Source organism: Meles meles, chromosome 4 (genome assembly GCF_922984935.1).
Source record: "Meles meles chromosome 4, mMelMel3.1 paternal haplotype, whole genome shotgun sequence".
Lineage (NCBI taxonomy): Eukaryota > Metazoa > Chordata > Mammalia > Carnivora > Mustelidae > Meles > Meles meles.
Genome location: NC_060069.1, coordinates 58139495 through 58161030, shown reverse-complemented (window position 1 = coordinate 58161030; position 21536 = coordinate 58139495). Strand labels below are relative to the sequence as shown.

The following is a 21536-nucleotide window of genomic DNA, read 5'->3' as shown; positions in this document are numbered from 1 at the left end:
TGTGAGTTTTAATGTTTGTTGGGCATTTTGATTGCTTTTCCATAAATTGTTGTTTGTCTGTTTTCCTATTGAATGTCTTTGTCACTTTTTGAGACTTCTTAGGACTCATTTGAGTGCCCCTTCTCATTTAATACCTGTCGACTTTTTGGTATCTCTGGTCATAGAGAAGTTTTTTACATAATGAACTGTTTTTTTTTTTCCTTATCAGGGCTCCAGGGTTTCCAGTCCTGATTAAATGCAGCATATGTCATCTTTATACATAGAATTTCTTAGATTTTCTTGTGTTTTTATTTATTTTATCTTCACTACACGAATTATTTTTTAATATTTAGGCAAATATGCTACTACTGTGTATTAAAAAATAATCTGTTTTGGGGTTTTTTTGTTTTGTTTTTGCATGTGAGGAAATTAGGAGAGGATGCCCAGCATCCAGGAAAGCTCAGTCTCACTCAGGGTTGATAGAACCTCCTGAGAATTGCTCCAGAAAGTCTCTGGAGTGCTCCGGAAAGAATGTAGGACATTGTGACTTGCTTTGTGGCAAGAATACAGCCAGTTAGGAGTTTTATTATCGTTACCTTACTGCCTTTAGCCCTCTTGTTTTACCTATCACATAGTAAGTAGTGGATCTGAGAACCAATCTTAACAGTGGAACTATTGTACCATAGTGAGATTTTTTTTTTTCCTTCCCTAATGAGTTCTTTCTGTATCTGTTATCTGAATACATAGTCCAGGAACATAACATAAAATGTTTAATTGTAAATTATTTACATTGTTTGATATAAGAGCACCAGGAAGATTTCTCATGGTATTTTGGGGGAGAGGAGTAGCATTAAGTACTTTTGGCACCTGAGTGTCTTGGTATACCTTAGTTTAAGAAGCTTCGATTCCTTTTGCAAATTGAGACATGTACAAAATTACTTAGGCAATGGCGATCATCTCTGCTAGGAACCTCTAAATTTCTCAGCATAATAGAGTGTCTCATTCAGATTATTACACAGAAGAATTACTTCCTCAATTCTTGTAAGTATAGTTCATATAGCTAGTACCATTCTAGGTGCATGGAAGAGAAGTTAGTTTGTTACCCATAGTGAATGCCTTAGTGATTGGGCTGCATTTTCTTAGAAGCCTGGTTAAAAAATACTGTATTCAATTTTATTTTATTTTTACTCTTGTCAAGTGGATCATAACATATAGAGTGCAAAGCAGGGTGGGAGGTGATTCTGATTTTTGACATGTTTGGTTTGAGGTATGAAAGTGAGCCAATGACAGAGATGTTTCTACAGTTTAAATTGCGATTTAGAGTCTGAGGCATAGGTTAATTTTCTATACAGATTTGGGAAGTTAGTGGAAGATCTGTATAATTTCATCTTAAGTGGTATTCTGAGAGACACTAAGAAGTGTTGTCAGTTAATCTGAGTGGTATTTCATACTTATCAAAAGATACCATTATTTTTAAGATCTTTTAAGTAATCTCTGCAGTCAGCTGGGCTCAGAAGTACAACCCTTAGATAAGAGTCACATGCTCTACCAACTGAGCCATCCATCCAGACATCCCTGAAAGATGGCTTTTAAATGCTTGCATGAATAAAATGGAAGATGTAAACAAAATAAATTGGTGAAAACATCTTCACATTCAGGTGATTGTGTTTCTTCTTACAGTATATTCCTCAGTGCCATGGAGAGTATTGATGTTGTAAGCATACTTTAAAAGAGCTCTCTATTATCTCCAGGATTTTCTTGCAAGAATTTTCATCCACTCTGCAAGTTTTGGTGCTGGTGCTTTCTTGATTTTATCAGAAGGTGTCAACAGAACAACCTTCTAGTAAGAAACCTTAATGCTTCCTAAAATTGGCCTTCATTGGTTTGCTGAATGAATTGTCAGGAGGTTGCAGTCAAGTGCTACAGAAAATTGCAAGCAAACCAAGTTTGAACAGGCTTGAACAGTGAAATTTATACCCTGATTGCTATGTGGTTATCTTGTGTTCTCTAAGATTTGCCATCAGTTTGTAAGAAGTATCTTGATTTCAGGGATGCTAAATTATTAGATTTAGTATCTAACAAATTGGGCTGGGAAGGTAGACTGAGGCCAAAGGATGAAATCAATAAATAAACGGATAATTGATCAAAGGATAACAAGTGATAATCAGATCTGCAGTGGCAGTTCTTGGGGGGAGGGAGGAGGGATGCATGGAAGGACCTGAGGTGAATTTTGCATAAATTAATGCTATTAACTTATCATTTCTCTTGGGTTGTTTTCTTTTCTTTCTTTCTTTCTTTCCTTTTTTTTTTTTTTTTAAAGATTTATTTATTTATTTGAGAGTAAGAGAGAGCATGAGAGAGAGGTGGTGGTCAGAAGGAGAAGCAGAATCCCCACGGAGCTGGGAGCCCAGTGTGGGACTTGATCCCAGGACTTCAGGATCATGACCTGAGCCGAAGGCAGTTGCTTAAACCAGCTGTGCCACCCAGGCGTCCCTTGGGTTTTCATAATCATTTTTATTCAGAACAGTAACTGATGCAGCTGGGGAAAACGGAGAGGTAGCCCATTTAGAGGAAATGGAATTTAACAAACTGAGCCCAGTGTCTTTATGGAGAATTTATTTTAGTCCGCATATTTTTAGAAATACAGTATTTTTGTCACAAGTTTGGTTCAGTAATTAAGTCAGCAAATGAAATTTTAAAATTTCATGAAAGTTTTAGAAAGACTTTAGAGATAAAAGCTTTGATAGAAATATTAAAGGTAGAGTGAATCTTATATAAGAATATTTTGAAAGAGGAGTGCTGTGTGAGAACTCTTTACCTTTTGCTTAGGAGAATAAGTGAACTAGAGATTTTTGATGGATCCTTTTGCTTTTACTATTTGAGACTGGTGTCTCAAAAAACCTACCCTCCTTTTAAGGAAGATTGTATGGTTTCTTGCTGGCAGTGTTTGGCTCAGTGTGTTGGCAATCAGTAAACTCTACTGACAAGAATTTTGAGGTGGCTCAGTAGGTTAAGCATCTGCTTTTGACTCAGGTCATGATCCCGCTGTCCTAGGACGGAGTCCCGCCTCAGGCTCTCTCCTTCTTCCTGTCCCCTTCCCTCTCTCCCTCTCCAAAGAAATAAACTCTTCAAAAAAAAAAAAAAAAATTTTTTTTTTTTTTTTTCAGGGCCCAAATCTTAGGTTTTGGATCTGGGTTTCCAATCTAAAACCTTAGTTTAAATCAAGGATTCAAGTTGTCTGGTGTCTTGGTGGTGTGCTGAGTATTAAGGTGTTTGTGTTTGTTTTCCTTTTGATAAGGGATGTAAATTTTGTGATGTAATGAGTTGCAATTATAGGAGGTTACTAGTAGATTTTTGAGAAATTTAAAGAAATGGCTGAATTTATTTGAAAGGACAGTTACCTTGCAGTCAAAGGAATTTTTCTTTATTTTTAAAGGAATTTTTCTGGACTAAGGTGTGTTCTTAGTGATTTAGTGGGAAAGTTTTCTTAAATGATTCATGCATCTTCTTGGATTTATAAATCACACTTCAGGCAAGGGTTTTGATAATTGGTTTTAAACACTAAAATTTTGTTTTATTTTGAGCCTCTTTTGGGTAATATATCTTGCCTTTCCAGTCGTGAAGTGTATATTGAGGCCCCCCCCCGAACTTTGTCTTAAAAAGGTTTTTAGAAAAGATGCTTTTATTTCTTCAAATTAGTATTGCTACTAAAATTAGCCTTTTGGAATTTAAAATACAAATCAGGAAAAGCACTTTATCATCTGATTGAAAAAGAGTTACTGAGAAGAGCTCCAGAGAGATGTGTTTAAATTCAGCATTTATAGCCTCTTAGGTGGTGAATTTGGGGGTTATGTAGATATATGTGGTTTTAGCTTTCCTTTCACTAAAATGAGGGCTCTGGAAGGTCTGCAAATGAATTTTTTTTTTTTTTTTAAAGTAAGCTTTATGCCCAGTGTGGGGCTTGAACTCACAGTCCTGAGGTCCAAGAATCCCATGCTCTACTGATTGAACCAGCCATGTGCCCCATAGAAATTTTATCTTTAGAATCTGGTAGCTTTCCCGTAGACAGGGTCCCTGATTTTTGTCCTTATGTATTGCTAGTCACAGTACTAAAGACAGCCTTGCTCACTTTGATTATAGACTAATACCTATGATGTTTCCGAGACGTACATTGATTTTTCCCTAATTCCAGGGTAGGTGACACTATGTAGAAACAGATTCAAAGAGGCTAAGTAACTTCTGAGGCTGTATAGCTCATTATGGTGGAGATGGAGATCAAACCCACATCTGCCTAATTCCAAGCTTTGTGTTCTTTTCAGTGTTTCATGTTTGTATGTGTAATATAGGCTTTTGCAGTTAATGTAATTTTTTTAAGTGCTCTCTCAAAAGTGGGGCTTGAACTCACAACCTTGGGATCAAAAGTTGCATGTTCTACTGACCAGGCCAGTGAGGAGCCCCTAATGTAATGTTTAACTGGATATTGACATGATTTTGATAATGTTTTTGTTTTTTGCAGGGATTTATCAAAGATGTTCATGAAGACTCCCTCACAGTTGTTTTTGAGAACAAGTAAGTCATTTTTTAATCAGTAGAGATCTTAAAGATTGGTTGTGCTAAGTTTGTGTTTGCTTCTGGGTGTTCTGATTGCCAGTGGAAAATGATTTTGCTTTTGGGTGGGGGTCTTTGGTTGTTTGATCATCTTCTAAGTTCAGGTAGTTCTAGTTTGATAACTTTTCACCCCTTTTTCTTCCCACAGTATACTTGTTACTTTTTTCATGACTTTTTTTTTGTAAAAACATAATGTGAACATGAATTAGTAATTTTTGCAAAAATCAGATGGCACAAATGGGATTATACTATGCATAATTCTTAAAATCCCAGAGTGTTGAAACGATGTTGTTGAAGGCCTTCCAAATGGCTGCTGGTTTGCATTGGACTGCCTTTAATTTAAACTTGATATTAATTAGGAGTATCAGTTTTATAGTTGTTGTAGGGCCTAGGCCTTGTTTAAAAAATGTGAAAGATGGGCACCTCGGTGGCTCAGGTCATGACCCTGCAGTCCTGGGTTTGAGCCCGCATTGGTGCGGGGTGGGAGTGGGGGGAGGTCCCTACTCAGCTGAGATCCTGCCCATTTCTCTGCTCCTAATCCTCTCTTTCCCAAGTAAATGTGAAAGTATGTTGGGCTTGGTTTGGAAGAGTTGTAAAGGAGCACTGTATAATTGAAGGTCAAAAGATGTCTCCAACTTTCACTTTTAAGCTGCTGCTGGAATGGCCTGAAGAGAGATCTGCCCAGCAGCTGTTGCATGTAGAAACATGTGTTGGGATGATTCCTATCTTTGAGCAGCTGCCATTTAGAGAGTAATGGTGAAAAGAAAGCATTCAAAAGTCTTGTTTCCTGATGTTTTGCACAGCATCTTCAGTTGGAAGCCATAGGAATTTATTTGATATTTTATGTGCTAGTGTACCTCCCAGGCATATGAATGACTTATTAGAATAGGGAGGAATTTTTAATTTTATCAACCCAGCTTATATAGTCTGACACAAAAAATGTTAGTTAAGCAATAGCTAAGTTTGTTTTAATTTGGTCATATTTGCTACAAAGATAGAAGTCAGCTTTTCCCAAGTTTTGATATTAATGTATATATTCATTGCAGAAAATGTAAATTCTGTGTAAGAAAATTAAATCTTGAAATACAGTTATGCAAAATAACAGTAATTTTCTGCATTTCTGTGAACATGTGCACATGAATTATGAAGTTAATATTCTGTAAGCTCTGAAATTCTGTTCCTTTGATAAGTCATATACTTGTAAGCTTGTTTGAATTAAGTTGGTTGCACTACTGTTTATTGACAATGTAGATGTGACATTATTTCAAGTCTGAGTTATTACTATGAACTTAGCCTATTTCATTTTCAGAAAACTGTATGTACTGTTACTTTAGGATGAGTAATTTGGACGGTTATACATAATTAGTATTAATGATAATTTATGAACTTCATCAAGAGTCATGCAAAAATTTTAACAGACTAATTACTTGGGAAAATATAATATGAATGAAGCTTGCTTTTCATTAGGGAAAGCTAAATGATTAATTCAAATATACACCACTAGGCATAGGCTATAGCTTACGTATTAGGGGCTTTTTGAATAATCTGTTTCAAAATTGTTAATTCCTTTCCTGATCTTTCAGCTGGCAGCCAGAACGCCAGGTTCCATTTAATGAAGTTAGATTACCACCACCACCTGACATAAAAAAAGAAATTAGTGAAGGAGATGAAGTAGAGGTATGTATTTTATTTTTTTGTGTGACTTTGTTTTAAATAAATACACTTTTAGGAAAATATGTCTAGCTGATAGTTTCGTTGGTCTTTCTGTTGTTAATAGGCTGTATAATTATATATAGCAGGGCTTGAGTGTTGGAGTCAGTTGGGATTCATGTCTTACCTTTAACATTTTGAGCTTTGTGTCCTTGGTCAAGTTTCTTTACCATGAAAGTAATAATTTGGTAGTTAAGAATGATAGTGTATTTGAATTGGTTTGTATAGAATATGGCACAGAGAGTTTTGTGGTGTTGGTTGCTGTTTTCCTTTTTGCTAATTACTTTAAAACTTTTCTTTTACTTTTTAAATTAGTATCTTTATAATATATTAATAATTATCCTTTATTGTGATCATTAATATAGTTGATACATAAAAACGTGAAATATTGTAATATGCATACAGCCTTGTTACATACTTTAGAAATGTCCAGAAGATTTTAAAAGTACAGAAAAACAACAAGGACTAAATAGGAATTACATGAGAAGAAAAAAACCACTATTCACTGTATTTGTCATTCACAGGCTGTCCCATATTTTTAAAAATAAAAGTGGGATCATATAGTGCTACTTCTTTGTATGTTGCTTTTTTCACACTAGTAGAGTTTGGATGTCTATTTTTAATATGTTAATGTTGTTAAATATGCCTGATGTGTTATGTGAAATGAAACATGGAAGTAATTGTCAAATAGAGGTGTTGTGAGTCTGTTGGAAATAGGAAACTTGTGATTTTCAAGAAATTGATGTAATTCCTTCAGGGTGCTCTACTATGCTAAATATGTTTTTCTAGTTTATGTAGGGTGGGGTTGGGGGATCTGGAGGTATAGCAACACTTAAACAGATGAAATAATCTGTCTAAATGTTTTTATAAGCACTTAGCAGTATGTACTCTGTGCCAGGCAGTGTTCTGAGTCTTGGCATATGAACTCATTTAGGTATGTTTTTTACTTTCTGTAAATTCTAATGATAAATTTTGAGTTCATATTAATCATAGATGTTAATGTGCTAGGAAACCAAAGAATGGTGGCACTTTTAATTCCTGGTAGCCTAAATTCCTTTACATTCTGAAATTTGGCCTAGATTTTAATTACTTGCTCTAAATTCACTAGGAACCCTTTTGCTTTTGCTAAATCAAAGTTTGTTACAACTTGTGTTTTTTCTTTTATAGTTCATATCCACCAAAAGTGGAAACTAAGGACTTCTTTCTAAGGAGCTCTGTAACTGTAGTCTAGGTGTGATGTGTATTTGTGTCTTTTAGAGAAGTATCATAGATGGTATGGGAAGACACAGGGAAACAAAGTTTTTTGCAGTAAAGGAGTGTGAAATAGGCTACTGGTGGATACTGTGAATTCTGGCGGTGATGCTGCTGATTACTACTGTACTTGTTCACTTGGAATTTAGACTCCAGTGAAAATGTTTTTCTCAAAGTGAATCCTTTTCTAATCACATCTTTTTGTAGGGAGGGGTAAAAATTTATATCTGTTTCAGAAGTTTTCCTCTGGAATTCTTGTGATGAGTCGGGTCAAGCAAGGAATGACTTCGTTTTGGAAATGTTCTGGAATTAGAAATGTGTGGTGGTTAGTTGTGAGACTAGTGCTTTTCATAGTTTTTAAATTTTTCAAATAATGATAGTATCAATGCTCAGATTAAAGGAAAAACTTGGTGGTGTGCTTGTGGTGGTGTTACATTGTGCTTTCCCCTGTCTCAGACTAAGAAGTTCCTGGACCATCTTTTTTTGCCTGCTTCCCCAGCTGTATATAAAGTATTGGTGTAAGGGATGGAATAATTTGGAAATTGATGATTGCAGAGTGTTTTCTTTCACATTGTGTTTTATGGTTCCATCCTGGTGAAGTTTGCTCCTTAAATTGTGAGAATCATTATCTGAAATTAAGATGTCAATTTTTCCCACTTTTTAAAAATTTGAAAATTCACATAAAGAATTTTAAAATTGATCTTGCCACACAGATTTTAAATTTTTGAAACTCCTTACTCTTTTTTAAAATTTTTAAAAATTTTAATTCTAGTGTAGTTAACATACAGTGTTTGATTAGTTTTAGGTATACAATATAGTGATGGTGTAGGTTATATGTGTTACTCAAGGCTTATCAAGGTAAGTGTACTCAAAATCTCCTTCACCTCTTTCGCCCATTCCCCTACCCATTTCCCCTCTGGTAACCTTCTGTTCTCTATACTTACAAGTTTGTGCTTTGGTTTGTCTTTTTTTTCCCCTTTGCTTTTATTTCTTAAATTACACATGAGTGAAATCATACGGCATTTGCCTTTCTTTAACTTGCTTATTTTGCTGAACATTATTCTCTCTAACTCTATCCATGTCATCGCAAATGGCAAGATTTCGTTCTTTTTAATGGCTCAGTAATACTCTGTTCTGTGTGTATCTGTGTATACACACACACCCCACATCTTTGTCCATTCATCAGTTGATGCACATTAGGGCTGCTTCCATAGTTTGGCTATTGTAAATAATCCTGCAGTAAACATAGAGGTGCATATATCCCTTTGAATTAGTGTTTCTGTATTCTTTGCATAAATACCCAGTGGTGTGATTACTGGGTCTTAGGGTAGTTCTTTTTTTAATCTCCTCCCCCTTTAAATTGTAATAAAGTTTAATGTAAAAAATGAAATGATACAGTATTATATAAAATAGAAAATGAACTTCCCTCTTAGTTGTAGATATGCTTGTCTGTACACTCTAGCTTAAATCTCATTTAGAAGAATTGTATTTTTCTTTGCATTTTTAAAGAATTTACAGTTAAATTGGGAATATGTTATATATTTGTGATTTCTGTATTCAGTCAGTTGGGATATAATAGACATTTTCATGCTGTACATAACAGATTTACTTGATTCTTTCTAACCACCCCATAATATTTTTTAGTACAGATGTATCATAATTATATTCAAATTAAAATTACTGGCAGATTTTTTTTTTCTGTTGCCAAAAAATAAACCCAGAGTAATGTCCTTAAGTAAACCGCTTTTCTGATTTAGTGGAATCTAAGTGGTTCACTTGCTAAATTGGAGGCGTATATATTTAAAATTTTGATGGTACCAGAACATGAAATTTTGTCCTCCAAAAGTGCATTTTGATTTACTACCTCTTACTTTTGCTAATACATGAAGGTGTTTGTTTCCTCATAGATTGACTGGCTGGGTTATTATTAAGTTGTAAAGTTTTGTAAACCTGGTAACAGGAAAGCTGATGTGTGGAGTGTTTATTTCCTTTATGTATCACTAGTGATGTGGAGCATCTTTTAAATTAGTTTATTGGCTGTAAGCCCTTTGTTCTATGAATTTTGTGTGTTTTTGTTTATGTGGATTTTGATGTAGGAAATCTTTGTATTTTATGGATAATTTTTTATCTGTGGTGCTTTCTCCTGGACAGTTAAAAAGTGTATTTAATGGCTTTTCCCATGAAGTTTATTTTATTCTAGTTTGCTAGGTTTTTGGTGTGGCCTTCAGGATACTTTTTTCAGTATTTCTACAGGTGTGGTCTTTTTTGTTTTAAGGAGTATTTTTGTTTGTTTTTTTTTTTAAGCTTTATTTATTTTCGAGAGGATGAGTGGTGTGCATGTTAGGGAGGGGCAGAGGAAGAGTGGGACAGAGAATCCCAAGCCAACTCCCTGCTGAGCGTGTAGCCTGATGTGGGGCTCCATCCCACCACACTGAGATCATGACCTGAGCTGAAATCAAGAGCCAAACAACCAACCGAGCCACCCAGGCTTCTCAGGAGTATTTAGGTTTTTAATCTAACCTGATACTTTTCTCTAGACAAATTCATTGCACAGTATATTTTAGTATATTAACTTAAGTCATCAGCCACTGTTTCTGTCAGTCACACACCATATAGCATTAATAACAGTTGATGCTTGTATAGCACTAACATGTGTAAGCTATAACAGGCATTTTAAAATTCTAAGATTTTATTTATTTGAGAGAGAGTACGCACTTACATGTGCAGGAGCCAGAGGTGGGGGTGAAGTAGGTTGAGGTGGGTAGAGGCAGAGGGAAAGGGACAGACCCTGTCCACCCCCCACCCCACCAAGCAGGGAGCCCTACCCAGTGCTCAGTCGGAGGACTCCTGGATCATGACCTGAGCTGAAGGCAGATGCTTAACTGACTGAGCCACCTAGCACCCCCAACTGGCTTTTTAAAAAGATTATCTGAGTTTGACATAACAGTTTCTTGAGGGCCTCTTCTAAACTCTATGAATACTTATTAAGCTTTCCAAGGTCACACAGGCCGAAGGTTGGGAAACTGAGAACCAGTTCCAGTTTTTGACTTGAATGTTATTCTCTGATACATTACACTATATTCATAGGGTGTTGTAGTTTTGTGCCAGACTCACAACTCTTGTTCTTTTTCACCTCTAAGAACCCTTCCTCTTTTAAGAAAGGAAAGGTGACTTTGATTTGGTCATCAGTAATGGGTTTAGAACAAAAAAGATACAGGAGGGAGCTTTTTATCAAGTCTCTTCAGTCATTTATTTAAAGTTCAGTATGATAGTTTCTTTCTTATAAGTCAGGAATGGTTGAATTTTGACAATTTCATATGGTTTACCCTAAAATTTTACTGTTATAAAAATGTTTGGCTACTTAAGGTTCATCTTTCCAGTCATTATACGGGGCTTACATGGAATTATAGAACATAAATTAGTGTCACGGTCTAATGTCCTTAAGGAAACACTATATGGTTTATAAGAGAAAGAAGGTTTTGAAAGGTTTAAAATCCAAAGCCTTATTTTTAAACCTCTTAGTGGCTTTTTCTTAGACTTCAATAAAATTTTTTCAGTAAGTGCTTGCTTTGCTGACTTTGCTAACTTAAGATTGCTAAGAAAGGGGCGCCTGAGTGGCTAGTTGTTAAGCGTCTGCCCTTGGCTCAGGTCATGATCCTGGGATCGAACTTCGCATCAGGCTCTGCGCTCAGTGGGAAGCCTGCTTCTCCCTATCCCGCTCCCTCTGCTTGTGTTCTCTTTCTCTTTCTCTCTGTGTCAAATAAATAAAATCTTAAAAAAAAAAAAAGATTGCTAAGAAAATGCTCACCTTGTGAAATTGGAAATCATGGGGAAAATGATTTCTTTAAATATTCTTAAGCTGGATATATAATATAGTATTCTGGGATATTGGAAGTGCAATAGAGAATTTTTTTCCCCCAGTGATTTCACATGTGAAGTGTTTTGTTTTTTTATTATAGATACCTGCTTTGTTCAGGAAGTTAGTACATGATGAGCTCCCACAAACACATTCCATAGAAAGGCTGACACTGAAGCCAGTATATAATTCTATAAGGTTTTCAAGGTTTTTCTCTTGGGTTTAACATATTTGATTAAAAAACTTTTTTTTTTTTTTTAATTGTGCTTTCTGGTTGAGATAAGAATTGTCAAGTTTCTGTTCTTGTGGCATAAACCTTTTTTTTTTTAAATGGTGAATTGTCAGACATTATGTTCATGTGTCTTTATATTTCAATTATAATGTTGGGATAGATGTCTTGAGAGAAATAAAAGTAATAAGAATAATTTGAGATAAGAGACTCCCCTATCTGAAAATTTAAGAAAAACTTTTTTATTTACTGAGAGAGGGAGGGGTGCGTAGGACCTGTAACCCCATGTGAGATGAGGGAGGGACATAGGCAGCTGGAGAGAGAGAGACTCAGATTCCATGCTGAGGATCCCAGTGGTGGTCTCATTGTCAGGATCTTGAGATCATGATCTGAGCTGAAATCAAGAGTTGGATGCTTAGGGGTGCCTGGATGGCTCAGTCAGTTAAGCGTCTGCCTTCTGTTCAGGTCATGATCCCAGGTCCTTGGATGGAGCCCTTCATTGGGCTCCCTCCTTAGTGGGGAACCTGTTTCTCCCTCTCCTTGCTATTTCCCTTGCTTATGCTGGCATGCACGCTTGAGCACGCTCTGTCAAATAAAAAATAAACTTAAAAAAAAAAAAAAGTCTTGGATGCTTAACCAGCGAAGCTACCCAGGTGCCCACCCTTACCTTAACATTTTTAAAATTCAGTATTTTTTTATACAAAAGATGAAGATACATGTAGTTTCCATTCTGCCTTTATTAATTATTTTTTAAAAGATTTTATTTATTTGACAGCACAAGAAGGTGGAATGGCAGGGAGAAGGAGAAGCAGGCTCCCCACTGAGCAGAGAGCACCGAAGCGGGGATTGATCCCAGGACTTGTGATTATGACCTGAGCTGAAGGATGCTTAACCTACTGGGCCACCCAGGCGCGCCCCTCTGTTCTACCTTTAAAAAATGTCTCAATTTGATTCTTGGAACCATTCTGAAAATTTTATCTATCTGTAATTAGTCTTTCTTATAATGCCAAGTTTACAGTTAGTCTTAAGGCTTGGGAAATTTGCATATGTTTGAAGAAGAGGTAAACATTCTTGATTGTTACAGGGGAAATGGCTATTCTCTAAGACTTTAAACCCATTTGTTGAAAGTATCAGCAACATAGTTGAATGAGAAAATACTATGTATAGGTAGATAAATCGTGTCAGTGTGTTCTAGATGTTAAACTTGCTTTCCTAATGTACATTTTCCATTTCTTCATGATAGGTTATAATTGTAATGAGATGAAATAGTGAATATAGAGGAACAGTAATTATAAAACTGGCTGTTACGATTATTCAGTTTAATGGTTAACATTATTTAGAAATTCTGTTTTCAGTTAATTTGGTGAAAACTGGTAAAAAATTATTTCTGGTGTTCATATTTGGTTGTGACTTTGAAAAGCATAGTTAAACATTATTAACTTGATTGAAAGGTTAATAACATGACTGTAATTCATTTAAGTAATAATACTTTGGTTGTGTGTTAGAATTTAGAGGCCATTTTGTAGTAGGGTTTGACTTGGAATTAATTTGGCGGAAAGAACCCTGAAATAGAATTCTGGAATTCGATTTTTCATGTTCCATTCTCCACTCCATGAAATTGGACTTCTTCAGCCTGAGTACTGTTGTGCTTTTAGGTCTCTCACAGGTCCTCTTTGGTCTTTTTTAAAGCTCTTCGTTGGATTTGTAGAAACTTAGAATGTTAAAATAATGAGGGCTATTGCTTTAGAGTGTGATTTGCTCCTTGGGAATAGTTTGGAAATTTAAAGTCTGGATAAAGGTAATTTCTTTGAGGTGCTCTTACTACAATGATGTAGTCATAAATACAGTGATCAACATCAGGGACACAGTGTACTATGGCACAGTTTTAATGCGTCAGTAAAGTGATTTTTTTAAGATTTTATTTATTTGACAGATCACAAGTAGGCAGAGGCAGGCAGAGAGAGAGAGGAAGGGAAGCAGGCTCCCCGCTGAGTAGAGAGCCCGATGTGGGGCTCTATCCCAGGACCCTGAGATCATGACCTCAGCCGAAGGCAGAGGCTTTAACCTACTGAACCACATGGGCGCCCCAAAGTGATTTTTTATTGTGTAAGAGAAACTGTTCATTTTGGAAAGAATGTGATTTGACCCACTGCACTCAAGTGGAGCCAAATTCATAGTGTTTGATTCAAGCTCATGAACTTGGATTTAGTTGGCTTTATGAGAATGACTTTGTCTTTCAGTGGTAAAGTTTTTAATGAAGCTTACAGAGGTAGATGTAGGTATTAAATGAAATCCAGAATTTTAACGTTCAATGAGAGATAAAGGTTCAAGGCAGTCCAGAATGATTTATTCTCTTTTTTTGGTGGTAAGCTCACAGAGGAAGTCATATTCCTAGAAAATTTTATTTTGGTGAAAGTAGAATTAGAGCAAAGGGATTTAGGTAATTTAAAGACCCATTCTCTCCTCCGCCCCCCCCCCCCAAACTTTTAAGGTACCAACAGATACTCCAGTCTGTTTAGCTGAACTTGCCTTTCAGTTGGTCCCTTTTCTAAAAAAGGGCCATTTCTAAAAAAATTTCTAAATTTTTAGAAATTTCTAAATTTCTAAAATTTGGGCCATTTCTAAAAAAATTTAAGTCTATTTACATATAATTTCACAGAAGTTAAGAATAAAAGGATGCTGAAGGTCAACATTAAGTATCTTAATGAGCATTTAAACATAGCAAATACAGGGGTGCCTTGATGGCGGAGTTGGTTAAGTGTCTGACTCTTGGTTTTTGTTTAGGTTGTGGTCTCATAGTGGTAAGGTAGAGCCCTGTGTTGGGCTCCATGCTCAGAGCAGAGTCTGCATGAATTTCTCCTTCTCCCTCTAACGCCTCCCCCCACCCTGAATAAATAAATCTTTTTTTAAAAAATACATAGCAAATATAACTTTTTATGCCATATTTTCCTGGTTTTGATTATACATATAAATGAGTACAGGTCTCTAAATACTATTTACTGCTCATCAGCTGTCATGAATAAACGCAGATTAAATTCTTACAAATACTGATAATCAAATTTAAAATACATCTAGTAAGTTCTAGTTTATCATTTCATTCTGGTTCATCTCACATTTGGGTTATCAGAAATGCAGTACTTTAAGAATATTTTGGAACTCTTTGTGGCTTCTAATTTTATTGAACTGAGCATAGTTATCTTTGTGCTATAATTATATCATTTTCATATTTAACCAGTTGCACTGACTAATCCATTGCATTTTTTGCATGTCTTCATCATTTGTTTCTTTCTAGTCATCTTTGTATACACAGCTGCCTTTGGCATTTGCCCACTTGTGAGCTGTATGGGGGTACATTTTGGTGTACAGGCATAAAAGATGAAAGAATATGGTCACATGTCCTTTTAGAAAAACAGAACAGTCCCGAGTCTCATTGCATGATTTTGTATGATGAAGTCACAGTTTGAATGATTAACTGGGTGAGGATATTAAATTTCCTTTTTCTTCTTAGAAGTATATTGTTTGGGAATATTCATCATCTAAAGGCTTCATGGTGGGAGATTTCTGCTTGTAATTTCACATTCATCATTAGAATCCAGAGTGCTGTTTGTCTCTGCATCAATCTAGATTCCTTTAATAATTGTGAAAGCCCTTCCTCTCTAAATTTTGTCTTTGCAGTTATGGGTGGAAAATTAAAAATTCTGAATTTTTAACTGTTCAGTGAAAACCAAAAGCAGACTGCAAGAATGGTGTCTCCAGTCTTTTTATACTTTCTTGAAAGACTATGCAGTAAAGAAACCAGGATGATGCAATAGTAATGCTATATTTCACTGTTGTGTTCTTCTTCCAGGTGATACCATCATTCTTCTCTCTCTCTCTCTTTTTTTCTTTTTTTTTTTAGCTTTTTTAAAACCACAGTTGGGAATAATTGATGAATGATGATGAAATAGTGAAGTGTTTCAAGATATAGGGAAAAAACCAAGATCACTAGATTTCCCTCTAGATTTATATAAGAGGTTCCATGGATACATAAAATAATTGCAAGATAGAATGAATTTTGTTTTATTCTAAAGAAAAGTAAAATTTATTGTTTTTTGGAGCCCAAAAAGATAAAAGTTACAAAATAGATTTGCTCGTAAAGAATTGCAAAGCTAAAATTGAGTCCACTGGAGCCTGATTGGTATGTAGGTCTTTTTTCCTGATCATGGTGCACAGTGAAGTTGATGTGAGATTTTGGCTTATTCAGTTACATTTCCAGTATTTCCCCACTTCCAAGATACTCTCAGATCCCTTCACTGAGCCTTTGGGCTTTCCCCCAAAACTATTTGCTTATTATCAAGTTGTTTGCATTTAACGCAAAGATAGATGTTAACATATATTGATAGATTTCTCTGTATTCTGTGGACACATTCTTAATATAATGAAGATTTTAATGTGGTTCTTCTTTGTTGTCTCTTCCCACACCCCTTCCCCCCAGTTTTCCACATACTGAGAATATATCAAGATGCTGTACCATAAGAAATAACTCTAATCCCTAAGGGAAACTTCTCTAACGTGTTATGTTACAAAATACCTGATAATTACAAATACAGAGGATAAGATAATTTTTTTTTACAGAAGAGGTTTGTAAGATTCTTACATACCGTGCTACATGTACTAAATGTGTATAATTAAATTTTTATTGGTCAGTTTTAGTGCATTTGATTTAGGGTCTTCAGGAAGGAATCTAAATATATCCTTGAAGGTTTTAAAATTGGGCTTCTTTAAGAAAACCGTTCTTGATTTCAGCATCTTAGAAATACTGTTGTGAGATTTAAAATGTCTTCAGTAATTTCTAGCTTATCCTTGTGTCTGATACTTGAATCATCAGAGTGCAGTGCTTAAAAGTGAACAGTATTGACAGAAACTGTGAAAGAACTCTGTTTTACACTATGTTAAACTGCCTTGTGAAGAGCATTCTTTAAAATAATATTTATGTTTGGAAAATCTCCTGAATTTAGAATTAGATTTCCAAAGAGCCAAATTGCTTCAAAAGGGTTCAGTTTGTTTTTCAGTAGTAAAGTTTAAACAGACAAGACTCTTTTATTAAGTTATGGTTAACTCATTGATTTTAGTGCAGTGACATTTTTGATTCTAGAATTTAATGGGATTTGGCATTTATCGTAAGTCATTGTAATGTTGAAATCTTCCAGGATGAATGGATAAGGGCCTTTTCTTTTCTTCTCAGGTATATTCAAGAGCAAATGACCAAGAACCGTGTGGATGGTGGTTGGCTAAAGTTCGAATGATGAAAGGAGAAGTAAGTGATGTTTACACTTGCTTTGTGACTAGTTTCCAAAGAAATACCTCAACTCCTGGTTTCTGTAAATGTTACTTCAGTTCTTAGTTTTGTTTCTGAACTCCTAATTTGGAAATAGTTGATCATATATTTAAAAAATTCATTAGACCATTTATTTTTATTTGTTTTCTGAGTTTGCAAACCTCAAAGCTTCTCTTCAGGGATACACTTCAAGCATTTGAGGACCACCAATGTTCATGCTTGTAAGAGCCTATAATCTAGTTTAGGCAAATCAGATTGATGTGACTAAACTGTGCTTAGTATTTATGCCACAAGGGGGAGGGTCTGCTGGTAAGCTGAACAAGGCAATTAGAACTTCATTTAAAGCTCATTATTTTTGTTCAGATGGGATTTTAAAAGTATTTTGATGTCTTTTAGTTTTATGTCATTGAATATGCTGCTTGTGATGCCACTTACAATGAAATAGTCACATTTGAACGACTTCGGCCTGTCAATCAAAATAAAACTGTCAAAAAAAATACCTTCTTTAAATGCACAGTGGATGTTCCTGAGGATTTGAGAGAGGCGTGAGTAATTTTGTTTACTGTTGAATTGCTTTGTGAATTAAGATTTTTTAGTGCTACAAAAATCTTTTTCCCAAACACCCAAAAACTTCTGATGGAAAATCTTTAGTAAACAGAGTTTTAATGGGTAGTGTCAAAATGAAATACTTAGTTTGCGTTATAATTGCCTTCTGGTTTAATCTGTTATTTAGGTCTTAAATATGAATCAATTTTTCCTTAGGTGTGCTAATGAAAATGCACATAAAGATTTTAAGAAAGCAGTAGGAGCATGCAGAATTTTTTACCATCCAGAAACCACACAGCTAATGATACTGGTAAGATAACTACATGTTTTAAGGTAGCCAGTGGATTTTTCACAGGTTTTATAATTAAATATTTGAAAAGATAAAAACTAACTTGGTGTGCAGTAAGTTAATAACATATGGAAGAAAAATTTTTCACAGCTATAAAATGTTAATTTCTATCTTTCGTGGAGATCTTAATAAGGCATTCTGAACAACATGATATTATGAATGTGTGGGATCCTGGATCCTCTTCTGCCCTCCTAACCCCAATCATAATTTGAATAGCAGAACTAAATAATGGAATTCAGAAAGGGGATTGAGGAGTAGGATTACCTTTGGGAGGGGGAAATGGTAGGGAGAGAAGTGTAGTAGATGAGGATCAAAGAAGGTTTTATGTGGAAGGTTCTTGTTTGTATTGTCTTGAAAAATAAGATTATTTTGAGTGATTAACTTGTTTGTTTATAGTCTGCCAGCGAAGCAACTGTGAAGAGAGTAAATATTTTAAGTGACATGCATTTGCGAAGTATTCGTACAAAGTTGATGCTTATGTCCAGAAATGAAGAGGCCACTAAGCATTTAGAAGTAAGTGGGTTTATCAGAGTTTCTTTGTGTGTCCCATTTAGTTTCATAAGTATATTAATCAAGTTCCTTGGCTTAAACTACTTGACTGTTTTTTTAAAAGGCACCTTGGGACCTGTTTTGTGGCTGATTCCAGGCGTTATTGTGAGCAATTTTTTTTTTCCTGTTACTTTCCCCAAATAGCTTTTGTTTGCTAAATACCTATTGAGTTTTTTGTTAGGACATAGATAACAGGAGCCAAAGAACTTAGAAACTCATTAGGGATATCCAGTAGAACTATATTACTAGTTTTTCTTTACTCTGTCCTTAACCTTTTTTTTTAACTACCCTGTCAGCTGTTATTCATAACACACTTCCATTAGTTAACTAGTGCACTATAATAACTATTAGGTAAGAGGAGAGGAGGACATCTAGCATGTAGGTTTTAAAAAAAGAGCCTATCGTTGCTTTTCTATCCCATCCTAAGGTACTTCTCTGTTTTCTCCTATTCTTCATTGCCACACTATTAGAGAACTTCTTCTATCAGTAATTCCAGAAAATTGTTTCAGAATTAACTATTTTCTAGAATTAACTATTTTCTGTGATCATGATTAGATAGACTTACCAAACTGTTTTTTTTCCCTTATATGACCCCAAAGGGGTAGCCTTTAATTTTTTCTTAGTTCTTTTGATTTTTAAACATTATGGTAAATTGCAACATAAGGTTTACCACCTAACCATTTTAAAGTGTAGAGTTCAGTTGTGTTAAGTCTGTTCATGTTGTTAATCAACCAATTTCCAGAACTTTTCGTTTTGCAAAACTGAAACTATATCCACTAGACAGCAACTTCCAATATCCCCCCCACCCAGCCCCTCAGGCAACCACCATTCTTTTTGTTTCTATAAATTTGACTACTCTAGAAATGTCATGTAGGTGGAATCATAGAGTATTCTTTTTTTGTTGTTGTTGTTACCAGCTTACTTCACTAAGCACAGTGTCCTCAGTCCACATTGTAGCCTGTGTCAAAATTTCCTTTTGAAGGTTAAATAATTTTGTATGCATATATCTCATTTTGTTTGTTTAGTGCACCTTTGGTTTGCTTCCACTTCTTGATAATTATGACTACTACAAACATGGGTATATGAAAAACCATTTCTGTTTTTGATCTTTTGTAATATAAATTTTAATATACCTCTTTTATTAGTGTACAAAACAACTTGCAGCAGCTTTTCATGAGGAATTTGTTGTGAGAGAAGATTTGATGGGCCTGGCAATAGGAACACATGGTAGTAACATACAGCAAGCTAGGAAGGTTCCTGGAGTTACAGCTATTGAGCTAGATGAAGATACTGGAACATTTAGAATCTATGGAGAGGTAAGCTAATGTCTGTCCCCCATCTCAGTAACTTTATTTAAAGAATTTTTTTGTCAGTAACTTTATTATAACTTGCTTGATTATATATTATTTGGAATTTCAGTTTCCCAGTGAAATACTTTTAAAAATCAATCAGCCCCAGTAACCATTATGTGTGTGCAGGTAGATTGAAGAACTGTTGTATTATATGGATCAATAAAAGATTTATAGAGTATTTAATACATACTGTTCTCGGAAGTTTAAGCAACTGCTTCTGATTTTAACTCAGTTTTATGTGCATTACAAATAATTTGCTTTTTTTGAGTGCTTACTGTGCCAGACACTGACAGTTATGAATAGCATATAATAGAGGAGCTTTTGAAGAACTTGAGTTTGGATAATATTTTGTCACTGGTTAATTATGACATTTGTGTGAATTGGAAAATAACAGATCTGAGAAATAATTCAGACTTTCCTTAAGACCATGCCTCACATTAGAATAAGTGGATGAGGTTTTTAGGGTGATGATTTCAAGTCTTAACTTTTTTTCTTTTTTTTTTTTTTTAAGATATTTATTAGAGGGGTGCTTGGGTGGCTCAGTTGTTGGGCATCTGCCTTTGGCTCAGGTCATGATCTCCGGGTCTTGGGATCAAGGCCTCTGTCAGGCTCTCTGCTCGGTGGTGAGTCTTCTACCTCACTTTCCCCTCTGCTCTCCCCCTTTCTCCATTAAATAAATTTTTAAAAATCTTTAAAAAAAAAGATATTTATGATATTTATGAGAGTGTGTGCATCTGAGTTAAAGAGCACAAGTGAAGGGGGAGGGGCAGACAGAGACAAGCCAACTCCTTACTGAGCAGAGAGCCCAGTCCATCCTAGCAACTTGGGATCATGACCTGAGCCTAAGGTAGGCACTTAACCAATTGAGTCTCTGAGATGCCCCTCACATCTTGACTTTTCATGCATAGTTCTTCTCATGAAAAGTTGATTCATAAAGTGAATTAGTAGAGGCCCGACTTTTAAATTTTATTTCTGAAACCTTTGGAGCCACACTACCTGATTGGAATCGTCTCTACCAAGTGAGTGAACTTGGAGAAAGTTACGTTACTTCTCTGCATAATTTTCCTAATTTTAAAATGAAAATAGTAGTGCTTACATTACAGTTTGTGAGGGTTAAAAATGCTTAAAAATTTTTTGTGTTATATGACATGATGGGTGCATAATATACTTCATCTTTGGCTTATTAAAGAACACACAGTAAAAGTGGAAGGTAACTTCCTGAGAACTATAGATTCCCTGTAGAGAGGCTCCCTTCTCCAGTCTTCCGTCTAGGGTCTGCGTTGGTGGTATAGTGGTGAGCATAGCTGCCTTCCAGTCTTCCGGTCTTAAAATTATACCGTTAGAAGTAAGGAATTTTAATCTTACCAGTAGGTACTTTTTAAAAGTATGTCCACAAAAACAGCTTTTTAAATAATTTATGTTGAGAATGAAAAAAAATTCTGACAGTGTAGACAGTATGATAAATACTGTATTTAACATTCACCTAGAGAAACTTAACATGGGAATATGGACCACATACATTTAGGATTGGGTTAAAATTTGGCTAACATAAGTAAGGTAAATTCTGTTTTCTCAACTTAGGATTCTTTCCCCTTCCCTTAGAGATACTCTAATAGTATGTTTTTTTCCTTAGCCTCTTAATAATTTTTCTTTTCTTTTTAAAGTACTTCATGAATTATTTGACCTGAAATGTCACTTTAGTGGGCTGAACAGAATCTTGTACTAGAACACTAGAACATAATAGTTCAGAATTTCTCATTTCTTCTCTGTGTGTGTGTGTGTGTGTGTGT

The 21536-nt window shown here is 35.2% G+C and overlaps 1 protein-coding gene across 4 annotated transcripts in view; it reads left to right on the top strand.

The window, feature by feature from the left end:
• Positions 1 to 21536, top strand: part of FXR1 (FMR1 autosomal homolog 1) — a 54404-nt gene that overhangs the window by 8562 nt on the left and 24306 nt on the right. For all 4 annotated transcript variants that reach the window (XM_046001675.1, XM_046001677.1, XM_046001674.1 and 1 more), the window contains exons 2-8: positions 4496 to 4548; positions 6171 to 6264; positions 16858 to 16929; positions 17347 to 17495; positions 17713 to 17806; positions 18242 to 18358; positions 19540 to 19710. In XM_046001675.1, the coding sequence (XP_045857631.1) occupies positions 4496 to 4548; positions 6171 to 6264; positions 16858 to 16929; positions 17347 to 17495; positions 17713 to 17806; positions 18242 to 18358; positions 19540 to 19710 (750 nt within the window). The remainder of the gene's footprint in view (positions 1 to 4495; positions 4549 to 6170; positions 6265 to 16857; positions 16930 to 17346; positions 17496 to 17712; positions 17807 to 18241; positions 18359 to 19539; positions 19711 to 21536) is intronic.